The 26957-nt window shown below is 41.2% G+C and overlaps 1 protein-coding gene across 4 annotated transcripts in view; it reads right to left on the bottom strand.

Moving 5' to 3' along the window:
* The window catches only part of ppp3cca (protein phosphatase 3, catalytic subunit, gamma isozyme, a), a 48923-nt gene extending 23332 nt beyond the window's left edge, over window positions 1–25591 (bottom strand). For 3 of the 4 annotated variants that reach the window (XM_061766737.1, XM_061766739.1, XM_061766740.1), the window contains exons 1-4: window positions 24894–25590; window positions 9363–9560; window positions 8332–8456; window positions 3324–3435 (exon numbers count right to left, since the gene is read on the bottom strand). In XM_061766737.1, coding sequence (XP_061622721.1) covers window positions 3324–3435; window positions 8332–8456; window positions 9363–9560; window positions 24894–24954 — 496 coding nt within the window. In that variant the 5' untranslated portion in view covers window positions 24955–25590. Of the gene's footprint in view, window positions 1–3323; window positions 3436–8331; window positions 8457–9362; window positions 9561–24893 lie in introns of all 4 variants that reach the window. The other variant, XM_061766738.1, reaches the window with a different exon arrangement.
* Between the last annotated feature and the right edge of the window lie 1366 nt (window positions 25592–26957).

Raw genomic sequence — 26957 nt, 5'->3', positions numbered from 1 at the left:
CCGGCATTAAAGGGATACAGCTCCTCTATTCTGCTTGACCTAACAGCCGAACAGACACACACACACACAAAAAGCAGGTAGAATGCGTGTCTTATAGGGTTTAAGTCAAGTGATTGACTTGGGCAGCCAGAAACCTTCCATTGATTGCCCCTGAAGCAATTTGTGTTGTTTTGAGTCATTATCTTGCTGCGTGATGCGGGACTTCCTAATCAATCTGGTTGCAATCTTTCATGACACTGGCACACCAAATTTTTCTTTCGACTTTTTAAGTTAATTTTACTGCTGAGTCATGTGTTACATCATCAGTGAAGATGTCCTACAAGCCCCAGCCATGACATTACTTCCACATTGAATCACACTTGATCTTGTGCTTTAGTCTCAGTTGTGTATCAGACCCATGTTTAAACACCTGGAAATAAAAGATGAAAGTTGATCTATTGTCTGATATTCATCTTTTGATATCAAACAAGAACATTTTCAGGCTACAGCAGTTCCAATACTTCTGGGATGCAGTGTATCAGCAAAATCTGAAAAACATTCTTTGCTTTTTACTGGAGACTGTATCATTGAATCCTAAGTACGTATTTGCCTGTTTCTCAGAAGTAGGGATGTGGATAACAATAATCCAATAGATTAATTGATAGTTAAGAATTTTGATGAATGTGTGACACCGAGTCCTGAAGCTCTGTGGCAAAAATGTAGTGCTCTACTTGGCTGCAACCAGCAAAGAGCTATTGATTTAGTCTCAACTATACTGTATATTATACACTGTATACAGACTAAAGAAGAATATGTCGTCAGCCATGGAAGCTGAGCTATATTCATGAAGACCTGCACTCCAGGACAACTCTGCTGTATTAATCTATTCAATACAACCCAAATAGCAGTCCAGCAGAGAGCGATTGTCCTATCCCATTAAAAAATATTTAAATACGACGACTGTTAATTTCCTCCATAATTGCTCAAGGAAATTTAGCCTAATGGCCATCACTTCTTCTGCTGGTATTTTCTATGCAGAAATTATGCATCAAACTGTTACCATGAGGGCGGCGCGGTGACCGACTGGTTAGCGCATCTGCCTCACAATTCTGAGGACCGGGGTTCAAATCCCGGCCTCGCCTGTGTGGAGTTTGCATGTTCTCCCCATGCCTGCGTGGGTTTTCTCCGTGCGCTCCGGTTTCCTCCCACATGCCAAAAACATGTGTTGTAGGTTGATTGAAGACTCTAAATTGCCCGTAGGTGTGAATGTGAGCGCGAATGATTGTTTGTTTCTATGTGCGCCGCGATTGGCTGACAACCAGTTCAGCGTGTACCCCGCCTCTCGCCCGAAGATACCTGGGATAGGCTCCAGCACGCCCGCGACCCTAGTGCGGATAAGTGGTACAGAAAATGGAAGGACGGTTTTGTTACCATTAGATTGTAATTATGATTTGCTTCATGACCAGCATGCATAAAGACGTTTTCATTGACAGGGGTAGCACATACATGAGAGAAATTTAATACACAAAGTACTGAGACTCAGGTTTCAAAATTTCACGGTTTATCGATTTGTGATATTATAAATGGTTAGTATTTTGATTTCAAATTTAAATATATCATTGATACTGCATTTATAATTTATTCTGTAGTTACGGTCTTTGACAGTAGTGGTTGTTATTCCAGCTTCCTGCTTCTCCCAGCACGACTGCAAAAAACACGTCAATTGTTTTGACTCTCCTCTGTGATCAGACAAAATTGTACAGCAATTCAAGGAGAATTTGATGTTAATTGAATACGTCACCTTTATGTTAGTCATTCTGTTGTTTTCGGTACATTTTGTGGGACCTTGTAAGCAAGGAAATTAATTTTGTTTGCTGCCCTTTATAATTTCCAATGTACAAGTACAAGGTGTCCGGATATTTTTGTTTATATCTATTTTAGCAATACCATGATAAATATAATCATGATCATCACGGTCATCAATCGGAATAGTTTGTTTTTCATTTCTATAATTGAGTCAAGGATTGGGGTCTTTCCTATTCAAACAGCGCCCCAGGGCACAAAGACTATAGAGACATGGTTGGATGACTTTGGTGTTGTAGAACTTTAACGACTGCGCAGCGTTCTGATCTCAACCTCATCAAACACATTTTGGATGAACTACAACCGAGGATCTGAATTCAGGCCCTCTCGTCCAACATTAGTGACCACAAACATTCCCATGGACACACTGCAAAATCCTGTAGAGCAGGGGTAACCAACGTGGTGCTCATGGGCCACTAGGTTGCCTCCAAGGACCAAATGAGTAGCTCGCGGGCGTGTTCTAACAATAGCTTACCAGTGATGGGACATTGATTTGCTAGGAATGTTTTAGAAGTGATCATTTGAAAATTCATACACTTGCAGAGATTTATAGAAATAATGTCTTGCATATTGATATTTATCTGTTTACTAGCTTGTTAAATAATTGTTGATAATTGTGAGAAGCCATTAACATGATCAATGTCTTCACATATATGTATAGAATTCATCACTAACAATAACAGATATTAAAAGGTAAATTACTGAAATTATTGAAAGGTATCAGACTGGTAGCCCTTCACATTAATCAGGAACCAAGAAGTAGCTCTCCGTTTCAAAAAGGCCCCTGCTGTAGAATGTCTTCCCAGATGAGTGGAAGCTGTTATAGCTACAAAGAGGGACCAAGTACATATTTTTTTCCAGATCCAGTTTCAGTGACTGTAAGGGTATGCCATCATGTGTCACAATACATGTGTGTTCATTAGCAAAACTGACATTCTTTAAAGACAGATAAAATAATTAGCAAATTAAGCATTAGTGGTCATCGACAGGACATCTAATACAGTATGAACTCAAGCCCCTCAGTTATCACAGCATTGAGAACCAGAGGTGGGACCAAGTCATTGCTTTGCAAGTCACAAGTCTTTGCCGTCAAGTCCCAAGTCAAGACAGGCAAGTCCCGAGTCGAGTCTCAAGTCGAGACAGGCAAGTCCCGAGTCAAGTCGCAAGTCCTACACCTTGAGTTTTGAGTCCTTTTAACATCCATCCAACCATAGTTTATTGCCCATCGAAAACTGATCTATTGTACATTTTCAATTATTCACCCGAGCTGCTATATCTTGGGCTCAGAAGCATCGTGTGGGGCTGTAGTATGTAAATTAGCCTGACTGTTACAGGTGGACAAGCATTCCAGAGACCAAACTACAATATTTGAATAAAAACAAAGTCAATTTTCCATAATATGGCTCCATATTAATAAAGTATGTGACAGCAGAGGAAGTGCATTAGACTGGCCTTCCTATGGCTGCAAGACCTGCACTTACATTCCTGTTTGAAGGTGAAGTACTCTGTGAGGTGGCGGCACTCATGGTTCCCTCGCAGGAGGAAGAGTGTGGTAGGGTGGTTGATCTTGAGTGACCAGAGGTAGAGAACACACTGCAAGATACAAACAAAGTGACAGGAGAGAAAAAAGATGAAATTTACAAAGGTGGAAAATATACTGTCTTGTGATGCACAATATGTACATGCCCCGCCTTTGAGCTCACTGTATAAAATTGCAGAAGGAAGCCAATCAAGGGCACATTTGCAGGAGAAGAAAAGTATACTTCTAAACTTTACAAACATTATGAGACAACCCACCCAGCACATCTGAAGCGCTTAACCAACAAACAAAGACATCATATTGATATTTTCTTTGAGATTATGGTGCTAAATAAAGGACATAGATTTCCTTTTAAAATATTTGTAACTCACTACAGGTTTTGATTTTAAACTGATTTTTTTTGTTGAACAGGTAATTTCAATAAAATTGTGTTTCCTTTCCTTTCACGCTTTTTCTTAGTTTCTTTTTTTCAGTTATGAATCTATTCTTCAGTTGAGAATTATATTTTTTCGTATTGAGACTTTAGGCACAGATGTGTCATCAGGGGCGTGGAATCATGATTGACAGATGCCTTAGGCCTGGTACACACATAAGGATCTTTCAAATCATAGCAAAAAAAAAAATTATCGGCTCCAGACAGCACACATGAAGGTTTTAAAAAAAATAGGCATATTTCACAGCTTTGGTTGTATTGTGTATGCGTTCAATATTTAAGATTGTTGACCAAACGTTACGTACTATAGCTTTAAAGTTTAAATTCAAAACCTGATGTATCAGGTACAAATCGTGTGTCTTCAACTATATACAATATATATTTTTTAAACATACAAAACTTTCGGCCTCTATTTAGCGTCATAAAAGATTCAATGCTGCAGAACTCATGTTTGTAAAAGTCTCTAACTATTAGACAATGGTGAATTAGACTAGTTTTGTCATGTTTTATAATTTAAGCGACAAGCGAAAAAACAATATATATATATATATATATATATATATATATATATATATATATATATATATATATATATATATATATATATATATATATATATATATATATATATATATACACACACAACTGTCACTTGTCACTTTTAGATGCAATGTTAACCATTGTCACCATGTTTGTAAATGGAGGGAGCAACAGTGAACTGTAAAGTAGTTCACTCGCTAATATTTGGCTTCAGGATTAAAGAAGAAATTTAAATTGTTCGTGATATGCTAGTCTGCTTCCTGACTATTGTCGAGGTGCCCTTGAGCAAGGTACTCAGGGGACACACAATTTTTTCAAGGTATTAAAAACCTAATGTAATTGATTTTAATTAAAAATTTATTCACTGTAATTCAGACTAAACTGAACAAAAGCATACATCTAATAACTGGAACACAGTGCAGATATGCACACACACGCACGCACGCACGCACACACACACACACACACACTAGGATTACGGTGCCAATTATGAATCAAAGAACAATTTAATTGCCAAGTACTGTAGGAAGAAGTGAAAGGCTTTCCTACAAAGGTATACCACTACTTGAAGGGGCACTTTGTTTCCTAGGCAACCACATTGTTGAATTCATCTTCATGTACACCGATCAGTCATTCTGAAGAGCGCTGTTTTGCCTTTTGTAAAAAGAAAAATGTTCAGTCCTAATAGAGAGCGCAACTTTAGCTATTAAGATTACGCGTGCAATATAAATATGATGATTAATGCACTCTTTTACTACCAAGCCACGCTATTGTAACAGGTGCAGAATGTGGTTTGGCATCGTCTTGCTGAAATAAGCAGGGGCGTCCATGAAAAAGACGTTGCTTGGATGGGAGCATATGTTTCGCCGTATGTACCTTTCAGCATTAATGGTGCCTTCACAGATGTGTAAATTACCCATGCCATTGGCACTAACACAGCCTCATACCATTACAGATGCTGGCTTTTGAACTTGGCGTCCATAACAGTCCGGATGGTTCTTTTCCTCCTTGGCCCGGAGGACACGATGACCACAATTTCCAAAAACAATTTGCAATGTGGACTCGTCAGACCACAGAACACTTTTCTACTTTGCATCAGTCCATCTTAGATGAGCTCGGGCCCAGAGAAGCCAGCGGCGTTTCTGGGTTTTGTTGATAAATGGCTTTTGCTTTGCATAGTAGAGTTTCAAGTTCCACTTACAGATGTAGCGCCGAACTGTATTTACTGAAGTGTTTTCCGAAGTGTTCCTGAGCCCATGTGGTGATATCCTTTACACATTAATGTTGGTTTTTGATGCAGTGCCGCCTGAGGGATTGAAGGTCACGGGCATTCAATGTTGGTTTTCGGCCTTACCGTTTACATGCAGTGATTTCTCCAGATTCTCTGAACCTTTTGATGATACTATGGACCGTAGATGATGAAATATGATATATATATGATAAATTCCTTGCAATTGTACGTTGAGGAACATTGTCCTTAAACTGTTGGACTATTTTCTCGCGCACTTGTTCAAAAAGAGGTGAACCTCGCCCCATTTTGCTTGTGAATGACTGAGCAAATCAGGGAAGCTCCTTTTTATACCCAATCATGGCACCCACCTGTTCCCAATTAGCCTGTTCACCTGTGGGATGTTCCAAACAGGTGTTTGATGAGCATTCCTCAACTTTCTAAAAGGACCATCCGGATTGTTATCAGCGCAAAGTTCAAAAGCTAGCATCTGGGATGGTATGGGGTTGTATTAGTGCCCATAGCATGGCTAACTTGTAAGGCACCGTTAATGCTGAAAGGTACATACAGGTTTTCCAGTAACATATGCTGCCATCCAAGCAACGTCTTTTCAGGGACATCCCTTCTTATTTCAGCAAGAGAATGCCAAGCCACATTCTGCACGTGTTACAACATTGTGGCTTTGTAGTAAAATAATTCAGGTACTACTGACTTGTCTTGCAGCAGTCCAGACCTGTCTCCCATTGAAAATGGGTAGCACATTATGGAGCACAAAATACAACGGAGACCCTGGATTGTTGAGCAAATCCAGTTGTATATCAAGCAAGAATGGGGAAGAATGCCACCTTACAAAGCTTCAACAGTTAGTGTCCTCAGTTCCTAAATGTTTATTGAGTGTTGTTAAAAGGAAAGGTGATTTAACACAGTGGTTGACATGCCCCTGTCCCAGATTTTTTGGAACATGTTGCATGCATTACATTCAAAATGAGTGAATATTTGCAAAAACAAAAAAAGTTTGGAACATTAAGGGCAAAGGAGTATCCCATTTCCCAGGGGAAGGGTTAAGATGAAGGGATGTATAGCCCTTGAAACTAAGTGTGGTCAGGGAGTACACTTGAAAGTGAGGGGTATGGGACTCCCCTGGCTGACAGGTGAAGAGTTTGCGTACAAGACAGCGGAGCAGACAAGGTAGTACATAAATGTAAGTAAGCATAATTATTGATATTAATACTAATGACTGTCATGATTTTATCAATGTAAATATCATTCTTGTCTTGGGAATTGTTGGTAAACGTCTCGTTATGAGGAGCTCGCACATCACCAGTCTACTGTCAGATTACAGTGACAAATTCACTTTAAACGGACTTCACTACAATGTACTGGATTTTATGAACGATTACAAAGAATTATTAGACAGCTACAGTAAGTCACATTCAGAAGCTACACAGCTAATGTAGTGTCACTTGTCACTTCACATGTCACTTCTGAGTATATTGTGACATTCGCTTTCCGTATAGTTAAGCTGTAGATTTAATCACTCATGTAATGCAGCAGATCATCGTCATGAAGCCGTTAGCTTAGTGTTTAAATATTCTCCGACATTGGGTTTACGAAACACACACACGAGGTGTGGTCAATGTTATAATAACCGGACGCCTTTTCCTCCACAGGGACACGACAAGACAACTGTCTTCTACAACAGCACACAAAACTCCACGACAAGCCAGGTGCCAAAATGACAACAGTCACAAAATGCAATATATACACACACACATAAATATATATATTAGTGGCGTTGCTACAGTGACATTAACCGGCATTCATTTTTTTTTATACAATCTAAGTGTCGCGTTTGAAGTGTAGGTGTCTAAAAAACTCGACACACAAAAACACTTGCCACTGGCTGCCGCTAATCTTACTTGTAGGGTCTCAAAGAGTGAGGTTTGACTGACATACTTTTGCACAGCTTGAGCTGGCATTCATTACACATGCACACTGCAGAGACACAGTTTATGGCGCTCAGCTCACAAGTGACCAGCGTAAAAGTAACATTTGCCTCTTAAACATGTCATCCCCGTACCACACTCTGCAGACATGACTAATCGATTTACGCTTAATCTAATCGTGCACTAATATAACAATCGCTTTGTTTTTTCATTGTGGTTAAAAAGAATCATTTTAAAAATCAAACTAATTAAAAGCAATGTCCGATTTCCATCAGTTAATTTAATCTTACTTTTTTCAGTTGAAGTAATTTCAGTGACCACTGATTTTATTTCATCAACAGAGGGCACATGAATGCATCAAAATGCATATAGAGTGAGAAGGACAGTTCAGGGATATTTTGAGAGGCTTCTATACATGCTTTGATATCCTTTTACTCATGAAAGTGGGTCATCATTGCAGCTATAATGGATCCAAGCTTAGTCTAGTTGCCACCCTCTAGCCATGACTCCCACCAAGGCCACTACAGACCATTGGTACAACCGGCCTGCAGCTCTCTATTCCAAACCAGAGTCTTATTTTTAACCGTTCCAATCAGCATGGATGAACTGTGCCCTTTGGAATTGTCACTGAAATAGAATTTCAGGCAGCAAAATCTATTCAGCCAAGACACACATATGTAAGACCTTCAAAGCAACACTGAAAATATTTATCAAACGTATTTAGAAAAAACACTGAATAGGCGTATCATTAAATTATGAAACAATAAATAATAATGACAAAAACAAATTCAAAATAGCTTACCTCAATGCTGAAGTATCCTCGATCTACGTAGTCTCCAAGGAAGAGATACCTTGTATTACTAGGTGATCCCCCCACTTCGAATAACTTCATAAGGTCAAAGAACTGGCCATGGACATCACCACATACTAGTTAAACAGAACAACACTGCAGTTACTAAGACTGTAGCATACAGAAAATAAAAACATATGCGGTGTTTCTATAAATGTCAATGTAAAGGGAGCGCTTGTATGTTTTAATTACAATAGAATGTATATTTTATTTATTATTATTATTATTTTAATGATCGTATTTTACGTTTTAAGTACAGTACTTCATTACAGCTGCAGGTGTTGTTAAAGTGCTCTAGGAATTGAGTTGAGAAGGCTATTGGGCAAAATTTTGAGATCTTAAAACTATCCTTCTCTCTTACATATGTTTACAGTGCATCCGGAAGGTTTTCACATCCCTTCACTTTTTCCCATTTTGTTACATTACGGACTTCGTCCAAAATGGATTAAATTCATTTCCCCGTCAAAAATGCACACACAAAACCCCATAATGTCTATATGAGAGGGATTTTGGAATTTAAAAAAAAACAAAAACAACTAAGAAATCACGTGTGTGTAACAATTCACAGCCTTTGATCAGAATCAGAATCATCTTTATTTGCCAAGTATGTCCAAAACACACAAGGAATTTGTCTCCGGTAGTTGGAGCCGGTCTAGTACAACAGACAGTCAATTTACAGAACACTTTGGAGACATAAAGACATTGACAGAAGAAGGAATCATCAAAGGAATGCCTTCAGGACAACTCTGTGACTTTGCTGGTGTGGCCCAGGTATGCCGAAATCCAGGTAATTCTAAGTGTATTGAGCTACTAACAGGGAATGTGTTGTCTGTGTTTACATACATGCATGCATTCTGGGTGCATAAAGTGATTTCGTAAAACACCTTAGCAGTTGGATTGAAATATGATAGAAATGCAGACCTGCCAACAAATCACTGACAATCAAGCGTCTGGCATTGTAAAGATTGTTTTTGCCACCATACCTGTAATTGGTGCTTCCACTTCCAACATGCACTTCTCTTGGCGAAGGATGTTGGCGCCATCGTTGATGATCCTTAGCGCCACATCTTCCTCCACCCTGCCCTCTTTGACGAGGTGGTTACGTAGCAGCTCTGCATTGGGCTTGCTATCTTCAAAAAGCTCTTTTATGGTCAATTTATGTTGTGGGGGGTACGGCACAGCTGTTGGGAGGGAAAAACATCGCTTTATTTGGATAAAAAGGGAAAAGGCAGTTATGAAATCATCAGGAGATTTGTTTTAGCATTTATAGGCCATGTATTGACTACTCAAATTGAAACTATCAACATTTTCAGAAGACATTTGCAGTAGACAAAGAGTTTTTTCAAGAAGATGCAAGCCCAGAGATGATTTGGAAACGGTAAGAGTTTGGAAATTTATGTGCATGAGTGGAACAAAAGAGCTAAATGAGAAAGAAATTATGGAGACAGAGGTTAGACCCATGCATCTGCATCAACTAGATACTGCTGAGATGCATAACACAAAAGATGAAGCCCTGCACTTTACACGGCATACCCTCCTTCAGCAATCTGCTCCACATCACCCACACAATCCTTTTGCCATCAGCAAAAAAGGCCAGTGCCTTTGAGGCTTAAACCTGAGAGCTTCAGGATTAAAATGAACCTAAACGCCATTTTGTTTTCTCTGTCTAATTTAGTGACAATGTCGTGCTGCTTGGAAGACAACCGCCACTGCTGCAACTGAAACAAGGAAGATACTCACACTATCAAAACATAACCACGATGAACAAAAAAAATGCCAGTCAGTAAGTCAACTGCCAATTCAATACCAATACGCAAGCTCAGCACTATAATTGCACATCAGCAACAGCAACAACAGCTATCTCAAGTGTCAAGCTTGACATTGTAAAATAAAGGAATTTTGTATTTTAAAATCTTAAAAAGAAAGAGAAAACTAAAATGGTCAAAATAATTACATTTCTTTTCTGTTTTAATTGAGCACTTATTAACTTGTTCAGAAACTTACAATAGTCTATCCATCCGTTTTCTACACCGCTTATCCTCACTAGGGTTGCGGGTATGCTGGAACCTATCCCAGCTAACTATGGCCAGAGATGGGGTACACCTTGAACTGGTTCCCAGCCAATCGCAGGACACATAAACAAACAACCTGTCGCACTCACATTCATACCTGCGGACAATTTTAGTCTTCAATTAACCTACCATGCATGTTTTTGTGATGTGGGAGGAAACAGGAGTACCCGGAGAAAACCCACGCAGGCATGGAGAGAACATGTAAACTCCACCCAGGCGAGGCCAGATTTTAACCCGGGTCCTCAGAACTGTGAGGCGGATGTGCTAACCTGTCGTTCACCGTGCCGAGACAAGTCTAATATTTTCATTTAAAGTGTATTTCTTAATCATTTTTAAGCTTATTACTGTTTGAAAAATAATGATACTTAGCAGGCAGAATAATAATTTGTATTAGATAAGTATTTAGGTAGGCAGGGTGGAAGACTGGTTAGAGCGTCTGCCTCACAGTTCAATGGCCAATGGTTCAGTGGCCATCTCCAAACTGTTCCCACAAAGTTGGAAATGTGCCAAATATTAGCCCCTGAGCTCCAGTGAAAGCAACTCTGACTGCTTCAGCATGCCAAGAGATTTAGGACAGTCTAACCGTTTGGGGATTACCCCTCCCTGTTCCAACATGTCTGTGCACTGGTGCACAAAGCAAGGTCCATAAAGACATGCATGTGAGAATTTGGCATGGATGAACTTGACTGGCCTGCACAGAGTCCTGCCCTAAACCCGATAGAACACATTTGGGTTGATTTTGAGTGGACTGTGAGCCAGGCCTTCTTGCCCAACATCAATGTGTGAACTCACAAATATGTTCCTGGATGAATGGGCAAAAATTCCTATAAACTCACTGTTAAACATTGTTGAACGCTTTCCCAAAAGAGTTGAAGCTGTTATAGCTGCAAAGGGTAGACCACCATCCTATAAAACCATATGGATTTAGAATGGGATGTCACTTAAAGTCATACATGAGTCAAGGCAGGTGAGTGAATATTTTTGGTAATATATATATTACGGATGTCCTGAGCCGATTACATAATCAAAAATCGAGGTCGATCACGTGATTTTGAACTGATTGAGATCGGGTGAAAAAGATCGTTAACATTCATTTTCTAACATTTTAAATGTCACAATGTGACAAAAGATTCCAACGGTACAAAGATCTTACAAAATGGAACAGTAATAGCTTCATTTTCTGTTAAACAATGTAACTTTTCGGGCTATTTTTTCTACCAGTATACTGAAAGTGACTGAAAGTTACACGCAGACTGTGTGTTCGTGTGTGCATGCGTGTCAATCACACAAACAGAGTCTCTGCCCTCCATGAGAATGCTTTAAACTGTTTAATGACACCCCATTTGTAGTTTACTGTAGAACTAAGCATGCAATAAAAAGTTCCACACATTGCCTTTTAGTTCGTAGGTTTGATATTGATACTGGTTATAAAGGACCCCGTGTCAAATGTTCATTTTAGTGCTAAGAAAACAGATGTTCAGAATTTGGACACACTCTATTTAGATCATGCAAACTTTTTTGACCCAGCCCTGTAAAAGAATTTGAATTGAGAATTGTTTGGAACCAGAATCGGGACCGGAATCGCTCAAAGTCAAACGATGCCCAACCCTATCTGGAAACCACCTCAAAGTCAATTGCATAGGTGAACATCAAATGTGGCATATTCCAAGGAAATGCTCTTTCCCTGCTGCTGTTCTGCCAAGGCCTGAACCCCATCAGTCAGATCATTAACCAAGAGTGGTTTTGCGTATTGGTTCAGAAGTGGGAGTGAAGTGAGGACTACCGAGCGTCACAGGCACCATCCAGGAGGAAACAACAGGTCTCCAAGAATACATCCCCCAGGGAAGAACTACTAAATGAATGCCTCAGGTCATAGAAGCCCAGTAGGCATACCAGTTAACCTTCCATCCATCCATTTTCTGAGACGCTTCTCGCGGGCATGTTGGAGCCTATCCCAGCTATCATCGGGCAGGAGGCGGGCTACACCCTGAACTGGTTGCCAGCCAATCGCAGGGCACATATAACCAAACAACCATTTGCACTCACATTCACACCTACGGGCAATTTAGAGTTGTCAATTAACCTACCATGCATGTTTTTGGGATGTGGGAGGAAACCGGAGTGCCCGAAGAAAACCCACGCAGGCACGGGGAGAACATGCAAACTTCACACAGGCGGGGCCGGGGATTGAACCCCGGTCCTCAGAACTGTGAGGCAGACGCTCTAACCAGTCGTCCACCATGCCGCTACCAGTTAACCTAATAATCTTAATAGAATTAGTGGTGTAACGATTCATTCATTATATCGATGTCTCAATCTATATTCCTACGATCCAATTGGATCGATCTGTGCTCAGCAAGTTAGCCTTCCGGATGTAAATATATCAATTTAAATCGTTTTAAAAGGTAATCAATCGATTGTATTGATAATAGGAAATAACACACTGGATTTAAGCATGGCAGAATTTGTGTGGAGGTATGCATGTGCCGTATTTCCAAGAAAACATTCGTTTTACTTTGCTTGATTTTTCAGTTAGCAGACGGCAGTTAGCACTGTCAAGGCTACTTTCTTCCTCTTCGCTTCCTTTTTTATGCCCCATATCGAGTCACTCCTTTATGTAGTGCCCGTAGGGATTGGATGAGACACCACAGTATGTGTGTTTTTTTAAGCACTTTTTTTTTAAGACATCTGTCTGTCTGGTGGATGGCAAATGAGAAGGAGGCTAGCAAGAAATTATCATTAAGGATCCGTGTGTGCCATGCACTTTGAAGCCTTTCATGCTGCTTAGCTTAGTGTGCCAGCTGCTAACGATAGCAGAGTACCCTTAAAGGGAAACTTGGGCGAACAAGAGGAGAACCAACAATGTCAACAACTGGATGTTTTTTCAGGCTAACGTTTGTGCACTAAAGAGCAGGTTTGTTCATTTATTTAGCTCTCTACGTATTATTAACACTATTCCTAAAAGACTTTCATGAAAATCTCACATTTCTTTGTTTCTAGCCATTAGTATTTACTGATTTAGAAAAGGGATTCTCAAACTTTAGGTCCAGCGAGGGAGATCTTACAGTGGAAGTTTTTTTTCAAGGACCCCCTCATAATTCTAACACCAATTAAACTTGTCCAATTAAAATTGTCCCTACAATCAACTTTTATTCAGCAGACTCATATTCCATTATAAAACACATACAGTTCACAACAAGACACATAAAAGGAAAGTAGATCAGGAAACTCTTCATATTTAATTACCATAATTAGTTTTTACCAGATTCCCTTACAAGAAACAACAGGCATCGAAGAAATTTTATCTGCACTGTCCAGTATGCGGGTATTTTTTTCACAGTCACAATGGATGAATTTTTGGCTAAAAAGTGACTGAATCAATTTCCAACCACTTAATGGACTTTTGGAACATATGTAAATGAACCAATATCGTCCTTAAATCGAATCGGCAATCAGGAATTGTGATACGAATTGAATCGTTGCTAAAACTAATCATTAAATTGATTGAATTAATACAATAATAATAATAATAATAATAATAATAACTGGTTAGAGCGTCTGCCTCACAGTTCTGGGGACCGGGGTTCAATTCCCGGCCCCGCCTGTGTGGAGTTTGCATGTTCTCCCCGTGCCTGCGTGGGTTTTCTCCGGGCACTCCGGTTTCCTCCCACATCACAAAAAACATGCTTGGTAGGATGATTGAAGACTCTAAATTGCCCGTAGGTGTGAATGTGAGAGCGAATGGTTGTTTGTTTATATGTGCCCTGCGATTGGCTGGCAACCAGTTCAGGGTGGTCCATTTCAAATGGAAACATATTACAGACTGAGGCTGCTCTGAAAAATAAATTATCTTCCAATATCACTAAGAGGAGGAAAAGAAACTAATTATTCCTGTTTTCCAGAATACACACACACAAACACACACACACACACATATACATACACACACAGACAGACCGTTTCTAAAAACATTTAATATCATGCAAAATTGTATTTCCATAATTCCATTCAAAAAGTTAAACTTTCATAGATTAGAGATTCAGGGCCCACAATTTAAACAACTTCAAGCATTTATTTGTTTATTTTTACATAATTTGGGTTTCTAGCTCATAAAATCAAGAAAACAAAAAAATTGAATAATGTGAAGAAATCACCATTTACTTCTCAGTTTTTGTTGGGGAAAAAAGAAGTCACATTGAATCAATCAAAATATGCTACTTTCAAAACCATGCGTTAATCTTCAATACTTGTTTGGGAATCCCTTTGCTTTAATCACTGTCTCGATGTGCCCCGGCATTGAGGCAATTAGCCTGTGGCATTGCTTTGGATTTAAGGAAGCCCAGATTTCCTTGATGCTTGCTGTTAGTTCTTTGTTTTTGGGTCTGGTGCCCCTCATTTTCCTCTTGATAATACCCCATAGATTCTTATGGGGTTTAGATCCGGTGAGTTGGCTGGCCAGTCAAGCACTGTGGTGGCATGGGCATCAAAGCAGGTTTGGGTGCTTCTGGCGGTATGGGCAGGGACCAGGCCCTGCTGGAAGATGAAATCTGGATCTCCATACAGATCCTCAGCAGAAGGAATCATGAAGTCCTCTAAAACATTGATAGACTGTTGCGGTTACGTTGGATTTAAGAAAGCAGAGTTTACAAACACCTGCACCGGACATTGCACCCCAAATCATGACTGACTGTGGATATTTCACACTGGACCTCAAGAAGCTTGGGTTCTGTTCTTCGCCCGTCTTCCTCCAAACCCTTGGACCTTCATGCCCGAATGAAAGGCGCACTTTACTTTCATGGGAAAAGTCGACCTTATACCACTGGTCAACAGTCCAGTCTTTCTTCTCTTTGGCCCAGTAGAGACGCTTCCTACGTTGACTCAGGCTCAGAAGTGGCTTGACCCGAGGAACTCGACAGTTGTATCCCATCTCCCGGATCCGTCTGAATGTGGTGGTTTTTGAAGCTGTGACTCCTTCCTCATTCCACTCTTTCTGGAATCTACACTGTTTGATAATCCGCTGAAGCCCACGGTCATCTCTTTTGCTGGTGCATCTTCTCCTGACACATTTTGTCCTTCCACTAGACTTTCCATTGATGTGCTTGGACATAGCACTCTGTGAACAGCCAGCCTCCTTAGCTATGAACTTTTGTGGTTTACCCATCCTATGGAGGGTATCAATGATGGTCTTCTGGCCAGTTGTCAAGTCTGCAGTCTTCCCCATATTGAACCCAACTGAGACAATTGAACCAAACTGAAGCAATTTCATGACACCTGGGGAAACCTGTGCAGGTGATTTGCGTTTAGTAGATGATTAGTGTGTGACACTCCGTTTGAAACATTTATGGCCTGCAAAATTTGGGCTTATTTCTTCAGGGTATTCAAATGTTTTTAATTCCTGATTTCGTTTTATGATCTGGAAGCCCAAATTATGTAAAAAATAATAATAATAAAAATACTTGAAATTGTGGGCCCTGAATCTATAATCTATGAAAGTTTAACTTTATGAATGGTATTATGGAAATAAACTTTTCCGTGACATTCAATTTTTTTGTGAAAGGGACTGTGTGTGTGTGTGTGTATATGTGTGTGTGTGTATATATATATATATATATCAGAATCAGAATCAGAATCATCTTTATTTGCCAAGTATGTCCAAAACACACAAGGAATTTGTCTCCGGTAGTTGGAGCCGCTCTAGTACAACAGACAGTCAATTTACAGAACACTTTGGAGACATAAAGACATTGACAAAAAACAACAACAAACAACAATTGTGCAAAAAGATGCAGAGTCCTCTAGCACTTAGAGCAGTTCGAATGGCTAATATCGCAATAGTCCGGTGCAATGACCATTGTGCAAAGGGCACTGAGACTTCAAGGAGTGTATGCGGTTTAAAGTGACGAGTAGTGCGATAATCTGGGACAATGGTTGTGCAAATGTTACAGATACTCCTCAATCAGTGTGCAAATGGAGCAGATGCTACTCTGGCATGAGTGGCCACTATATGCAAATAGTGCAGCACGGCGAGACAACTATAGTGAGTGCACGAGTAATACATAATTGGCCCCACAGAAATGTGACAACGAACTCAAGTCAAAAAATTGCCAGCTTGTTATAATGGAATTATAAGTTAGCTGTTTAAGAAGTTGATTGCAAGAGGGAAGAAGCTGTTGGAATGTCTACTAGTTCTAGTTTGCATTGATCGGTAGCGCCTACCTGAGGGAAGGAGCTGGAAGAGCTGGTGACCGGGGTGGGGAGGGTCCGAGAGGATTTTGCACGCCCTTGTCTTAGTTCTGCCAGCATGCAAGTCCTCAAGGGTGGGTAGGGGGGTACCGACAATCCTTTCAGCAGTTTTGATTGTCCGTTGCAGTCGGAGTTTGTCCTTTTTTGTAGCAGCACCAAACCAGACTGTGATGGAAGAACACAGGACTGATTCGATGACCGCTGTGTAGAACTGTCTCAGCAGCTCCGGTGGCAGGCCGTGCTTTCTCAGAAGCCGCAGGAAGTACATCCTCTGCTGGGCCTTTTTGAGGACGGAGTTGATGTTGGTCGCCCACTTCAGGTCCTGGGAGATTGTAATTCCCAGGAACTTGAAGGTCTCGACGGTTGACACAAGGCAGCTGGACAACGTGAGGGGCAGCTGTGGCGAAGGATGCCTCCTGAAGTCCACGATCATCTCTACAGTCCTGAGCGTGTTCAGCTCCAGGTTGTGTCGACCGCACCACAGCTCCAGCCGCTCCGCTTCCTGTCGATATGCAGACTCGTCACCGTCCTTGATGAGCCCGATGACAGTGGTGTCATCTGCAAACTTCTGGAGTTTGACAGTCGGGTTCGCTGAGGTGCAGTCGTTCGTGTAGAGAGAGAAGAGCAGCGGAGAGAGGACACAACCTTGGGGCGCCCCAGTGCTGATGCTGCGTGTGGATGAGGTGGCCTCCCCCAGCCTGACCTGCTGTGTCCTGCCCGTCAGAAAGCTGTAAATTCACTGGCAGATGGCAGGTGAGACGCTGAGCTGGAGAAGCTTGGATGAAAGGAGTTCAGGGATGATGGTGTTGAACGCTGAGCTGAAGTCCACGAACAGGACCCTCGTGTAGGTCCCTGCACTGTCGAGGTGTTCTAGGATGAAGTGCAGTCCCATATTGACTGCATCATCCGCAGATCTGTTCGCTTGGTAGGCAAACTGCAGGGGGTCCAGCAGGGGACCTGTGACACTCTTGAGGTGGTCCAGCACAAGACGTTCAAAGGACTTCATGACCACAGATGTCAAAGCGACAGGCCTGTAGTCATTCAGACCCGAGATTGCAGGTTTCTTGGGGACTGGGATGATGGTGGAGCGTTTGAAACAGGATAGAACTTCGCGCATTTCCAGTGATCTGTTGAAGATCTGAGTGAAGACTGGCGCGAGCTGGTCCGCGCAGACTTTGAGGCAGGATGGGGACATGTGGTCCGGGCCTGCCGCTTTGTTAATCTTTTGTTGTTTGAAGATGCGTCTCACATCCTGTTCATGGATGGTTAACGCAGAGGTCAGAGGTGTGATTGTGGTCGCGGGTGCGGCCGGGTTGGTGTGTGGTGTGAAACTGTCCTTTTCAAATCTGCAGTAGAAGGTATTCAAGTCGTTGGCTAGTGTGCTATTGTTCTCAGCTTGGGGGGATCGTCGCTTGTAATTAGTCAGCGACTGGAATGCATGCCAGACTGATTTAGAGTCGTTTGCGCTAAACTGTTTTTCCAACTTTGCTGTATAGATCCTCTTTGCAATGTTAATTTCTTTGGTCAGCTGGTTTCTAGCTCGATTATACAGGGCCCTGTCCCCGCTCTGATATGCGTCCTCCTTAGCTTGGCGAAGCTGCTTAAGTTTAGCAGTGAACCACGGCTTATTGTTGTTGAATGTGCGAAATGATTTTGTTGGTACACAGACCCCTTCACAGAAACTGATATAGGATGTGACAGTGTCCGTATATTCATCCAGGCTACCAGCTGAATTTTCAAAGACACTCCAGTCTGTGCAGTCTAAGCAGCTTTGAAGTTCCATCTTGGCTTCATTTGTCCACTTTTTGACTGTTTTCACTGTAGGCTTCGCACATTTAAGTTCTTGCCTGTACGTCGGTATTAAGTGAATTAAGCAGTGATCAGACGAGCCCAAGGCTGCACGAGGTATAGCACGGTATGCGTTTTTTACCGTGGTGTAGCAGTGGTCTAAAGTATTATTTTCCCTGGTAGGACAGTCGATGTGCTGCTTGTATTTAGGGAGTTCGTGGTTGAGTTTAGCTTTGTTAAAGTCCCCGAGAATAATGAGGGGTGAGTCGGGGTGTTTTTTTTTCAATTTCGTTGACTTGATCGGCGAGCGTTAGCAATGCGGCGTTCGTGTTAGCTTGAGGCGGAATATAGACGCCAGCGAGAATGAATGATGCGAACTCACGTGGGGAGTAGAATGGTTTACAGTTTAAGAATAGCGACTCCAAATGCGGGCTGCAGTGTGTGCTGAGCACCGTGACGTCCGTACACCATTTTTCGTTGATATAGAGGCATATCCCGCCGCCCTTTGTTTTCCCCGATGATTCCATGTCGCGGTCCGCTCGATGAATGTGGAAACCGGGAAGCATAACGCCGCCATCGGGTACAGCGTCGCAGAGCCAGGTCTCCGTGAAGCACATGGCCGCGGAACGTCCGAAGTCTTTACTGGTCTTTAACAGAAGATGAAGCTCGTCCATTTTGTTGGGTAGGGAGCGTACATTCGCGAGGTGGATCGACGGGAAAGCCAATCTGTGTCCTCTCTTGCGGAGTTTCACCTGAATGCCGGCTCGCTTCCCTCTGTGGCGCCGCTTCCGTCTCCATGCGCCGAAAACCGCGGACGCCACTCCGGTGAGTAACTCGGGGAAAAAACTGAGCGGATATTCGAAAGTTGGTGACAGAAAGTCTGGAGTAGACTCCTTGATGGTTAGCAGGTCTCCCCTTGTGTAAGTGAGTCGTGTAAGGTCTCCAAAGACGGACGAAAAACACAAAAAACACAAAAACAAAGACAATACTAGACAGCGCGTTACCGAGGCGACCACACTGGTAGGCGCCATTTTATATATATATATATATATATATATATATATATATATATATATAAAAGAGTGAGCGAGAGGTATACTCAGAGTTTAGAAATGTTATCATCTACAGCACTAATATTTTCATAACTTTTCTAAGAAAGATGCTTTGACCGGTGCGGCATAAATAAACAGTAAATGCTCCTCAGCCTACAAGGCACAGCCGTAAACTGAGGTGGTGCAAGCTTTAAGAACAGATTAGGTAAAGCCTCTATTAGCAAGGGCTTCCGGATTCCAGGGCTGTTTACTTAAAAGCGCTGACACACTCGAGACATTTTTTTTTTTTTTTTTTTTTTAAATATAAATAGATTAATAATTCCAGGAAAGAAAATGAGAGGGGAAATGCCCTCAAAAGTTATTTAAAAAAAAAAAAATAATTCTACTACGAGTACCGTAATTTCTCGTGTATAATGCGCATTTTCTCCCCCCAAAAAAGGTTAAAAGTCGATAGTGTGCATTATACCTGGGTATAGGGGCTAAGGGGGGAAAATTCACATTTTATAAATGTATGCTGCCATCTAGTGGTTATGGAAAAGCTGTACACTTTCATTTCAAAATGCCACCGTCACCTAGTGGTTATGAGAGATGCTTACACTTTCATTCTAATATGCCACCGCCACCTTGTGGTTATACAAAATGTGTTGAGTACACTTTCTTTCAAATATGACAGGGGTAGTATGACTGCATATATGTACAGTGGTGCTGATAAATTTACATATCCTGGCAGAATCTGTGAAATATTTTTATGTATTTATTTATTTTAAATATGACTGAACAACAACAACTGCGATTGGCTGGCAACCAGTTCAGGGTGTACCTCGCCTCCTGCCCGATGATAGCTTGGATAGGATCCATGCCCGCGAACCTAATGAGGAGAAGCGGCTCAGAAAATGGATGGATGGATAGAACAACAACCATCATTAATTTCTTTATGGTTATGTTTTGTTTAATGGTAATGCTTTTCTGAAATGCTTGACCGTTAAATTTGAATTCCATTAAAATAAAATTAAATGTGTTTCACCTGGTCCTTCATGTTTTCTTTAAATAATTGTACCCATCTTACAAATTCTGCGTGGGTAATCAAATATATGAGCTCAACTGTTTTTTCTAATTTACTAAATAAAATTAGGGCTGTGAATTTCAAAATAAGAGCAAGTAAATTTTTTAAAAAGTATTACTTGTTCAAATAAAGTGCTTAATTTCAGAATAATTATTTGGGGAAAAAAACTAACAAAATACATATAATACTTCATGTTTTGTTCATATTGGTAGAAGCAAAACCATGCATTGTAAAAATGCATTATACATAGGTTGAAGGGTTTTCCAGAATTTTGAGGTCAACTTTGGGGGGTGCGTATTCTACATGAGTGCGCATTATACATGAGAAATTACGGTAATTAACAAACAAACAGCAATAAAACCATGGACTAACTTTTAACAGAACTGACTAAAGAAATAAAAGCATAGACCAACTTAAATGAGCATTTTTTTAAGGAAAATGATACATGGTGGGCTTGACACAAGTAAACAGTGCAACAGAAGCAGATATGTTGACTATAATTATGAGCATTTGACTATTAAGAACACACAATCACACACACAATAGTAAACAGCAAACGGCGAAGATAAATGCAAGGTCTGGCGCCAAATGTGGCCAGAGCAACCTGTTCAAACACAGATAGAGTAGTAGTTCTGTCTGTCATTGAACAGCAGCACTTCATTCAAACAGAGTGCAGGGAAATAACACAAGCACAAATGTTTGCTCTCTCAACAGGGGTGAAGTAAGCTTTTGCACCCGTGAGGAAAAATGTTTTGTTAACAATAAATAGGTACCACCGCCCCGAGTTGGGTGTCTTATTAGAGAGTGCCTGGCTTAATTAGCATTTATGTTTGATGAACTCTTCAAAACGACAGACACGCATTGGGCTACTGCTGCACTGCATCAACACCCACACCGTCTGGCATGACAACAAACGACTGAAGAAACAAAGGCACTACTATCACTACCATCCTGCCCACCATGAAGAGTGTTTGGCCAGTGTTATGAGCCAGTGCCTAGAATATGTTTGCTATTGTTTCAAAATCAATACGATACACAGAATTGAATTATAAAGATGCGGCTGGGTAGAGATGAATGGAGCAGACTGTGGCTGGGTGAATTACAAAAACCCACTTCAGATTGCTCTAATTATCAGCGAATGCATTATCCTTGCACAGTAATTAGGCAATGCTTGGGTTTATTTCTCTTCACCATCAGTCAAACCTGGTATGGCGGTAGGGAGCAAAATCCGCTCTTATGCCCTCTTTTATTTCATTTCAAACAGCGAAAGATCGCCTTCAACAACTTTTGGACACCTGCAGGTCTGGTCCGAAAGAGATTGTCTTCTAGTTCAAACATTAGTGATTACATCAGAAATGACAAAGGGCTTACCGTAGTAGTGTAATAGAACAAAATAAATAAATAAAGCTCTAAAACTATTTGACAGGGAATAGCAGCTTCTATCACAAGTGGACATCTGAAAAACTCAAGCATGTTGCTTTTACTGAAAAGAGTGGAAAAAAGCAGAAGAAGTGATAAAATGACCAAGGTCATTTCTTACTTGCACATCTTTTCCTAACAAAAAAATGACAATACTCACCAGATAATTAGTGGGGGTTCTAGACCAATTTTACTGGGGGGACGGGCTGGGGCCAAGGGTTTTGACAGGGGTGCAGAGTTTTACAAACATATATGCATGCACACACAATTGTCTAAATCGCTTCACTGTATTTATTTATTCATTGCATTTATCAATTGTATTTTTTTTATTGTATTCATTACATTCTATCATTGCATTCTAAAGCCTGAACATGAACTAAGACTATTAATTAGCTGAAGCTAGACATTTGTACACATCACATATTCCTATTTCAAAAGGCAAATACACCACATTTCAGCAACCCTGTATATAACATTTATTATAATTTTTACGATAATTTATTTATTTACTACTGTTGCAGGCTTGCTTGGTTTTGTGTTGTGCTAAGAAGGTTAACTAACATTACCTCGAAGCATGCAATCAACTCAACCTGACATTAAACCCTGGTCTGACAGGGTGCTATTATAATTCATAAAGTTGGGTCACAACAATTTTTGACCAGAAGTATTTCCTTGATAGTTCGAAGTATTTGTTTCATGGTGCCGATTGCCTCTTTCCAGGTGAATGGTAACTTTGTGCTGCGGTTTTTTACAAAATGCATTAAAGGAACCCACTAGAATATTAAACTTAACCAACACCACACACATTCGGTCCGCCTTTTGCGTCGGTGCAATATCACAGTTATAGTGTATACATTATATCTACAATACGTACTGTAGCACCAGAGAAGTGAATGGAGACTTCCCGGCATGCCTAGCGGCATGTTGTACATGTGGTAATTACGTGACAGTCGTAATGTTAGACGTTTTTTTTGTGTTTTCCCGAAATTAATAGTTGTCTGTGTGTTTTACTCACCTGTTGGTTTTCACTTTTGTTGCACATTCAGTGTAGGTTGTGCTCTGTGTAGTAATCCTTGCTTGTTTTCATAGTACAGCAAGTGCGTAGTTAGTGTGCATGAGCTGCTGATGCTGCTGTCTTACTACAGTACTGCGTAGTAACTCTGTGGAGCAGGGGGCCACAGTGGGGTCCAGGCACTGTGTTAAGGGGGCACTGCTCTCCCCCGACCCCCCCCCACCCCAAACAACCGCCACTTATAACAAGCTTAACCCGTTGATAGAACTAGAGACTTAAAAAACTTTTGTCAAAAGAAGGATCACGAATTATAGTACACGTTACACTAAATTTCTACACCTCACAAAACTCAGCCTGTGTTAAGGGGGCGGGCGGTCTTGTCTCATGAAAATGAGGCACTGCTAACCCCAACTCCCCTCTATTGCTGGGCCAATGCCAAGCACTTGGGGGTTTAATTTCACACTAGATGGGTGGCAAGCACCCCAACTATTTGCATAGTTGGGGTGGACGGATTAATAGTTGGGGTGGACGGATTAATCAAACAGCCAATTTTAAAACAGCCGACTTGAAAATCTGTATCAGTCAGGCCCTACTAACATAGTACCTAATGGCTGGGTCTTGACACACAGCATCCATTATTTACAAAATTGTCGCTCCTGTGTAACATTGGAAATGAAATCAGGAGAAATGCTCCTTTTCTCCAGCAAAACTTTTCTTCTCCTTGAAGAGAAGCCACACATAGAGAAAAATACAAAATAAATGCTGAGTGTCTTCCAGGCTTGTGCTTCATTTAAGGTGTCACATTTCTATTCTTTGTTGAATTCATTGTTGGTTACACTGGTATGACATCACACTATTTACATAGCTGGTGCTACTGTTACATCTGCTCCACACACCCTGCGGTGTCAAACGCAAAGCAGGTCAGGGTTTACTGTTCTAAACTGGACCACGGTGAACTGAACTGAATTACACTGCATGGTGTAAACTTGGCCTTAAAGCCACTAGTTACAGTAGAGAGGCCAAGCAGCCACTTCCGAAATATGAGACCCAGATTACGTTGTATTGCCATGGATTTAATGGAGATCCCATTTTGATTAAAAACATTGGTTTGGGGCTTTCCCTAAATCAGAAATGCTTCCGAAGTAATGTCACCCCTTTTCCTTCTCAGGTTGCTGTTCTCTCTGATCAGCATGTGGCTGGCCATGTTGGGAAGATCACCGGGGAGATTCGTTCCACAATTAACTCACTCACTCTCTACTGGCTCACACTTCAGCATTCCAGTCCCCTGGCAGGACACTCTCAGAGTGCCCTTGCAGACAGACAGCGATGTGGGCTGGTGACCCAAGTTAAGTTGGGTTCTCTCTCCCGGGAGTTACCTCAGCCTTGGCCCTGCCTGTCTTGGGTAGACACAACAAATGGTGTCCTGTCTGCTCAACGAAGCAGAGAGACTTCAGGGTGAAAGAATCCATCTTCTCAAGTTCTGCTAGCAACCTGATCAGACCTTGGGTATTCCCATGAGTGAGCAAGGCCCTGAAGAATTAGGTATTCATCTCTCCTAAATGTCAAGGACAGTGAGCACCAATATAGGACTGTGACTCGCCTTTGATTGATAATAAAATGCCAGATATACATACACAAAATAACTGCAGTGTAGATGTGTTTAACTCACATCTTATCATTTCGAGTATCTGCATTGATGGAACAGGTGATTAGTACAGTCGTACAATGTGTTGTTCATTTTTCATTACAGCGTGAACTAAGCTCTGCAGATCCTTTTAGGGAGCGGTTCAGGTAAATAAATCAAAAAGCAACACTCGGTACAAATGGAAAAGACAGTATATGTGCTAGTGAAAACAATCACTCACCTTTAATGAGCCGCTCCGTTGTGGACTGTTTCTCTGGTTTATCTTTATCCTTTCCTGACATCTTCGCTTTGTTTGTATTTCGCAGTTGAAATATTGTACTGTTCTCCTCCGGCTAGCTTGATACAAAGTAGCACATCGGTTTCGTGGTCTGGACTTTCGGTTTAAATCCTGATTTTTCCAACAAACAGTGAAAAAAATAAATAAATAATAAAAGATAAGGTAAGGAGCTCCAGCTCTTTGTGGTGTGCTAGTTTACTTGCGGCAACGTGAGTGCTGGAGAATAATTACGGTGTAATTATTTGCAGGAACAGAAGTATATAAACACGAAGAGCGACCTCCTTTTGCTTTGGAATCGCTGTCAACTATTGCAAAAACAAAAAAACCTGGATATTACCTAGAGCGAAGGGTGCCGCCGTTACAAGATAATCCGATTTAGTTCCTCTATTTTTGCTAGTTAGCCAGCTAACATTGTTATGTAGTGGCAAGTGGGAGAACAGGAAAGGACGGCAAATGAAGACTGGAGATTCATCTTCTACGTACAAGCCGTTCCCTGAAGGAAAATGACAACCTTTGCGCAGCACATATTTAAAACGTCAAATCGTTCCAGGATATTGAGCTCGTCTTGACAGTGTATCCTCATCCTCCTCCTCCTCCTCCTCCTCCTCAGATTAAAGTGTAATCTGACAGTGTGGAGCAGCAGTGGATTTCCTACAACATGGTGGCGCCGCTGTGACGTGACTATGGAAACGTGACACGTGGGTCAGGGGTGCGTTCGCAAACGCGATGTGCATACGTACTAATTAGGGGTTTCGGGTGAAATTACAGGATTAATTGAAAATGCAGTAAACTTTGACAGGTGATGTAGATGTATCAGTCAGTACTTTTTGCACAACTTGGTGTTCTCGAGCAAGGAGTTTCAGCCAATTTAAATATTCACATTTTTGATCCATGAAAATTTCCAAGGACGTCCACTAATATATGCCTTTCTGTGACGCCTTCTCAACAGTCACTACTCGGTCCTGTTTGAAGACTCACAATGTAATAAACTGTTGATCAATTATAGGCGTCATCTTGGTCTCATATGTCAAAATGGGAACAGCATGATCAGGAGGATTGTTTAAATACCAATTCCAATTGAACTAGGAAATGTATTGCTCAAACACAAATAAGCAAATTCTCCAAAAGTACTGAAAGATTGAATATTTGTGTGCATTCGAAAGTTGAGGAAAAAGGCTACTTTAAATTTCAGGGAAAAGTCATATTAAACTCATACGTATTGTGCATATTAGATGCAGCCTGAAATTTAACCCGAAAGACACATGAAAGCCTGCATGGAGTTTGCTAAAAAAAACACCTTAAGGACTCCACGATGGTGAGAAATAAGATTCTCTGGTCTGATGAGACCAAAATAGAACTTTTTGGCCTTAATTCTAAGCGGTATGTGTGGAGAAAACCAGGCACTGCTCATCACCTGTCCAATACAGTCCCAACAGTGAAGCATGGTGGTGGCAGCATCATGCTGTGGATGTGAGGGACAGGACGACTGGTTGCAATCGAAAGAAAGATTAATGCGGCCAAGTACAGATATATCCTGGACCAAAACCTTCTCCAGAGTGCTCAGGACCTCAGACTGGGCCGAAGGTTCACCTTCCAACAAGACAATGACCCTAAGCACACAGTTAAAATAATGGAGTGGCTTCAGAACAACTCTGTGACTTTTCTTGACTGGCCCAGCCAGAGTCCTGACTTTAACCCAATTGAGCATCTCTGGAGAGACCTGAAAATGGCTGTCCACCAATGTTCACCATCCAACCTGACAGAACTGGGGCCTCATGTACAAAGGCTTGGGTGGATTTCCTCCTAAAACACGGCGTACGCTCAAATCCAGAAAACGTCGTACGCACAAAAATATTCAGATGTATGAAACTCTGCGTACTCATGAATCCAAGCACATTTCCTTCGTACATTCAAATCAACGTGGAAATGAGCACATATGTTGGAGAAGCCGACTCCTCCCTGTCCACGCCCACATTTGAATATGCAAATCACTTTTAAATGAGCCCT

This window comes from Phyllopteryx taeniolatus, chromosome 3, assembly GCF_024500385.1.
Source record: "Phyllopteryx taeniolatus isolate TA_2022b chromosome 3, UOR_Ptae_1.2, whole genome shotgun sequence".
Classification (NCBI taxonomy): domain Eukaryota; kingdom Metazoa; phylum Chordata; class Actinopteri; order Syngnathiformes; family Syngnathidae; genus Phyllopteryx; species Phyllopteryx taeniolatus.
The sequence above is the reverse complement of the archived record's forward strand: the minus strand, read 5'-3'. Positions and strand labels throughout refer to the sequence as shown.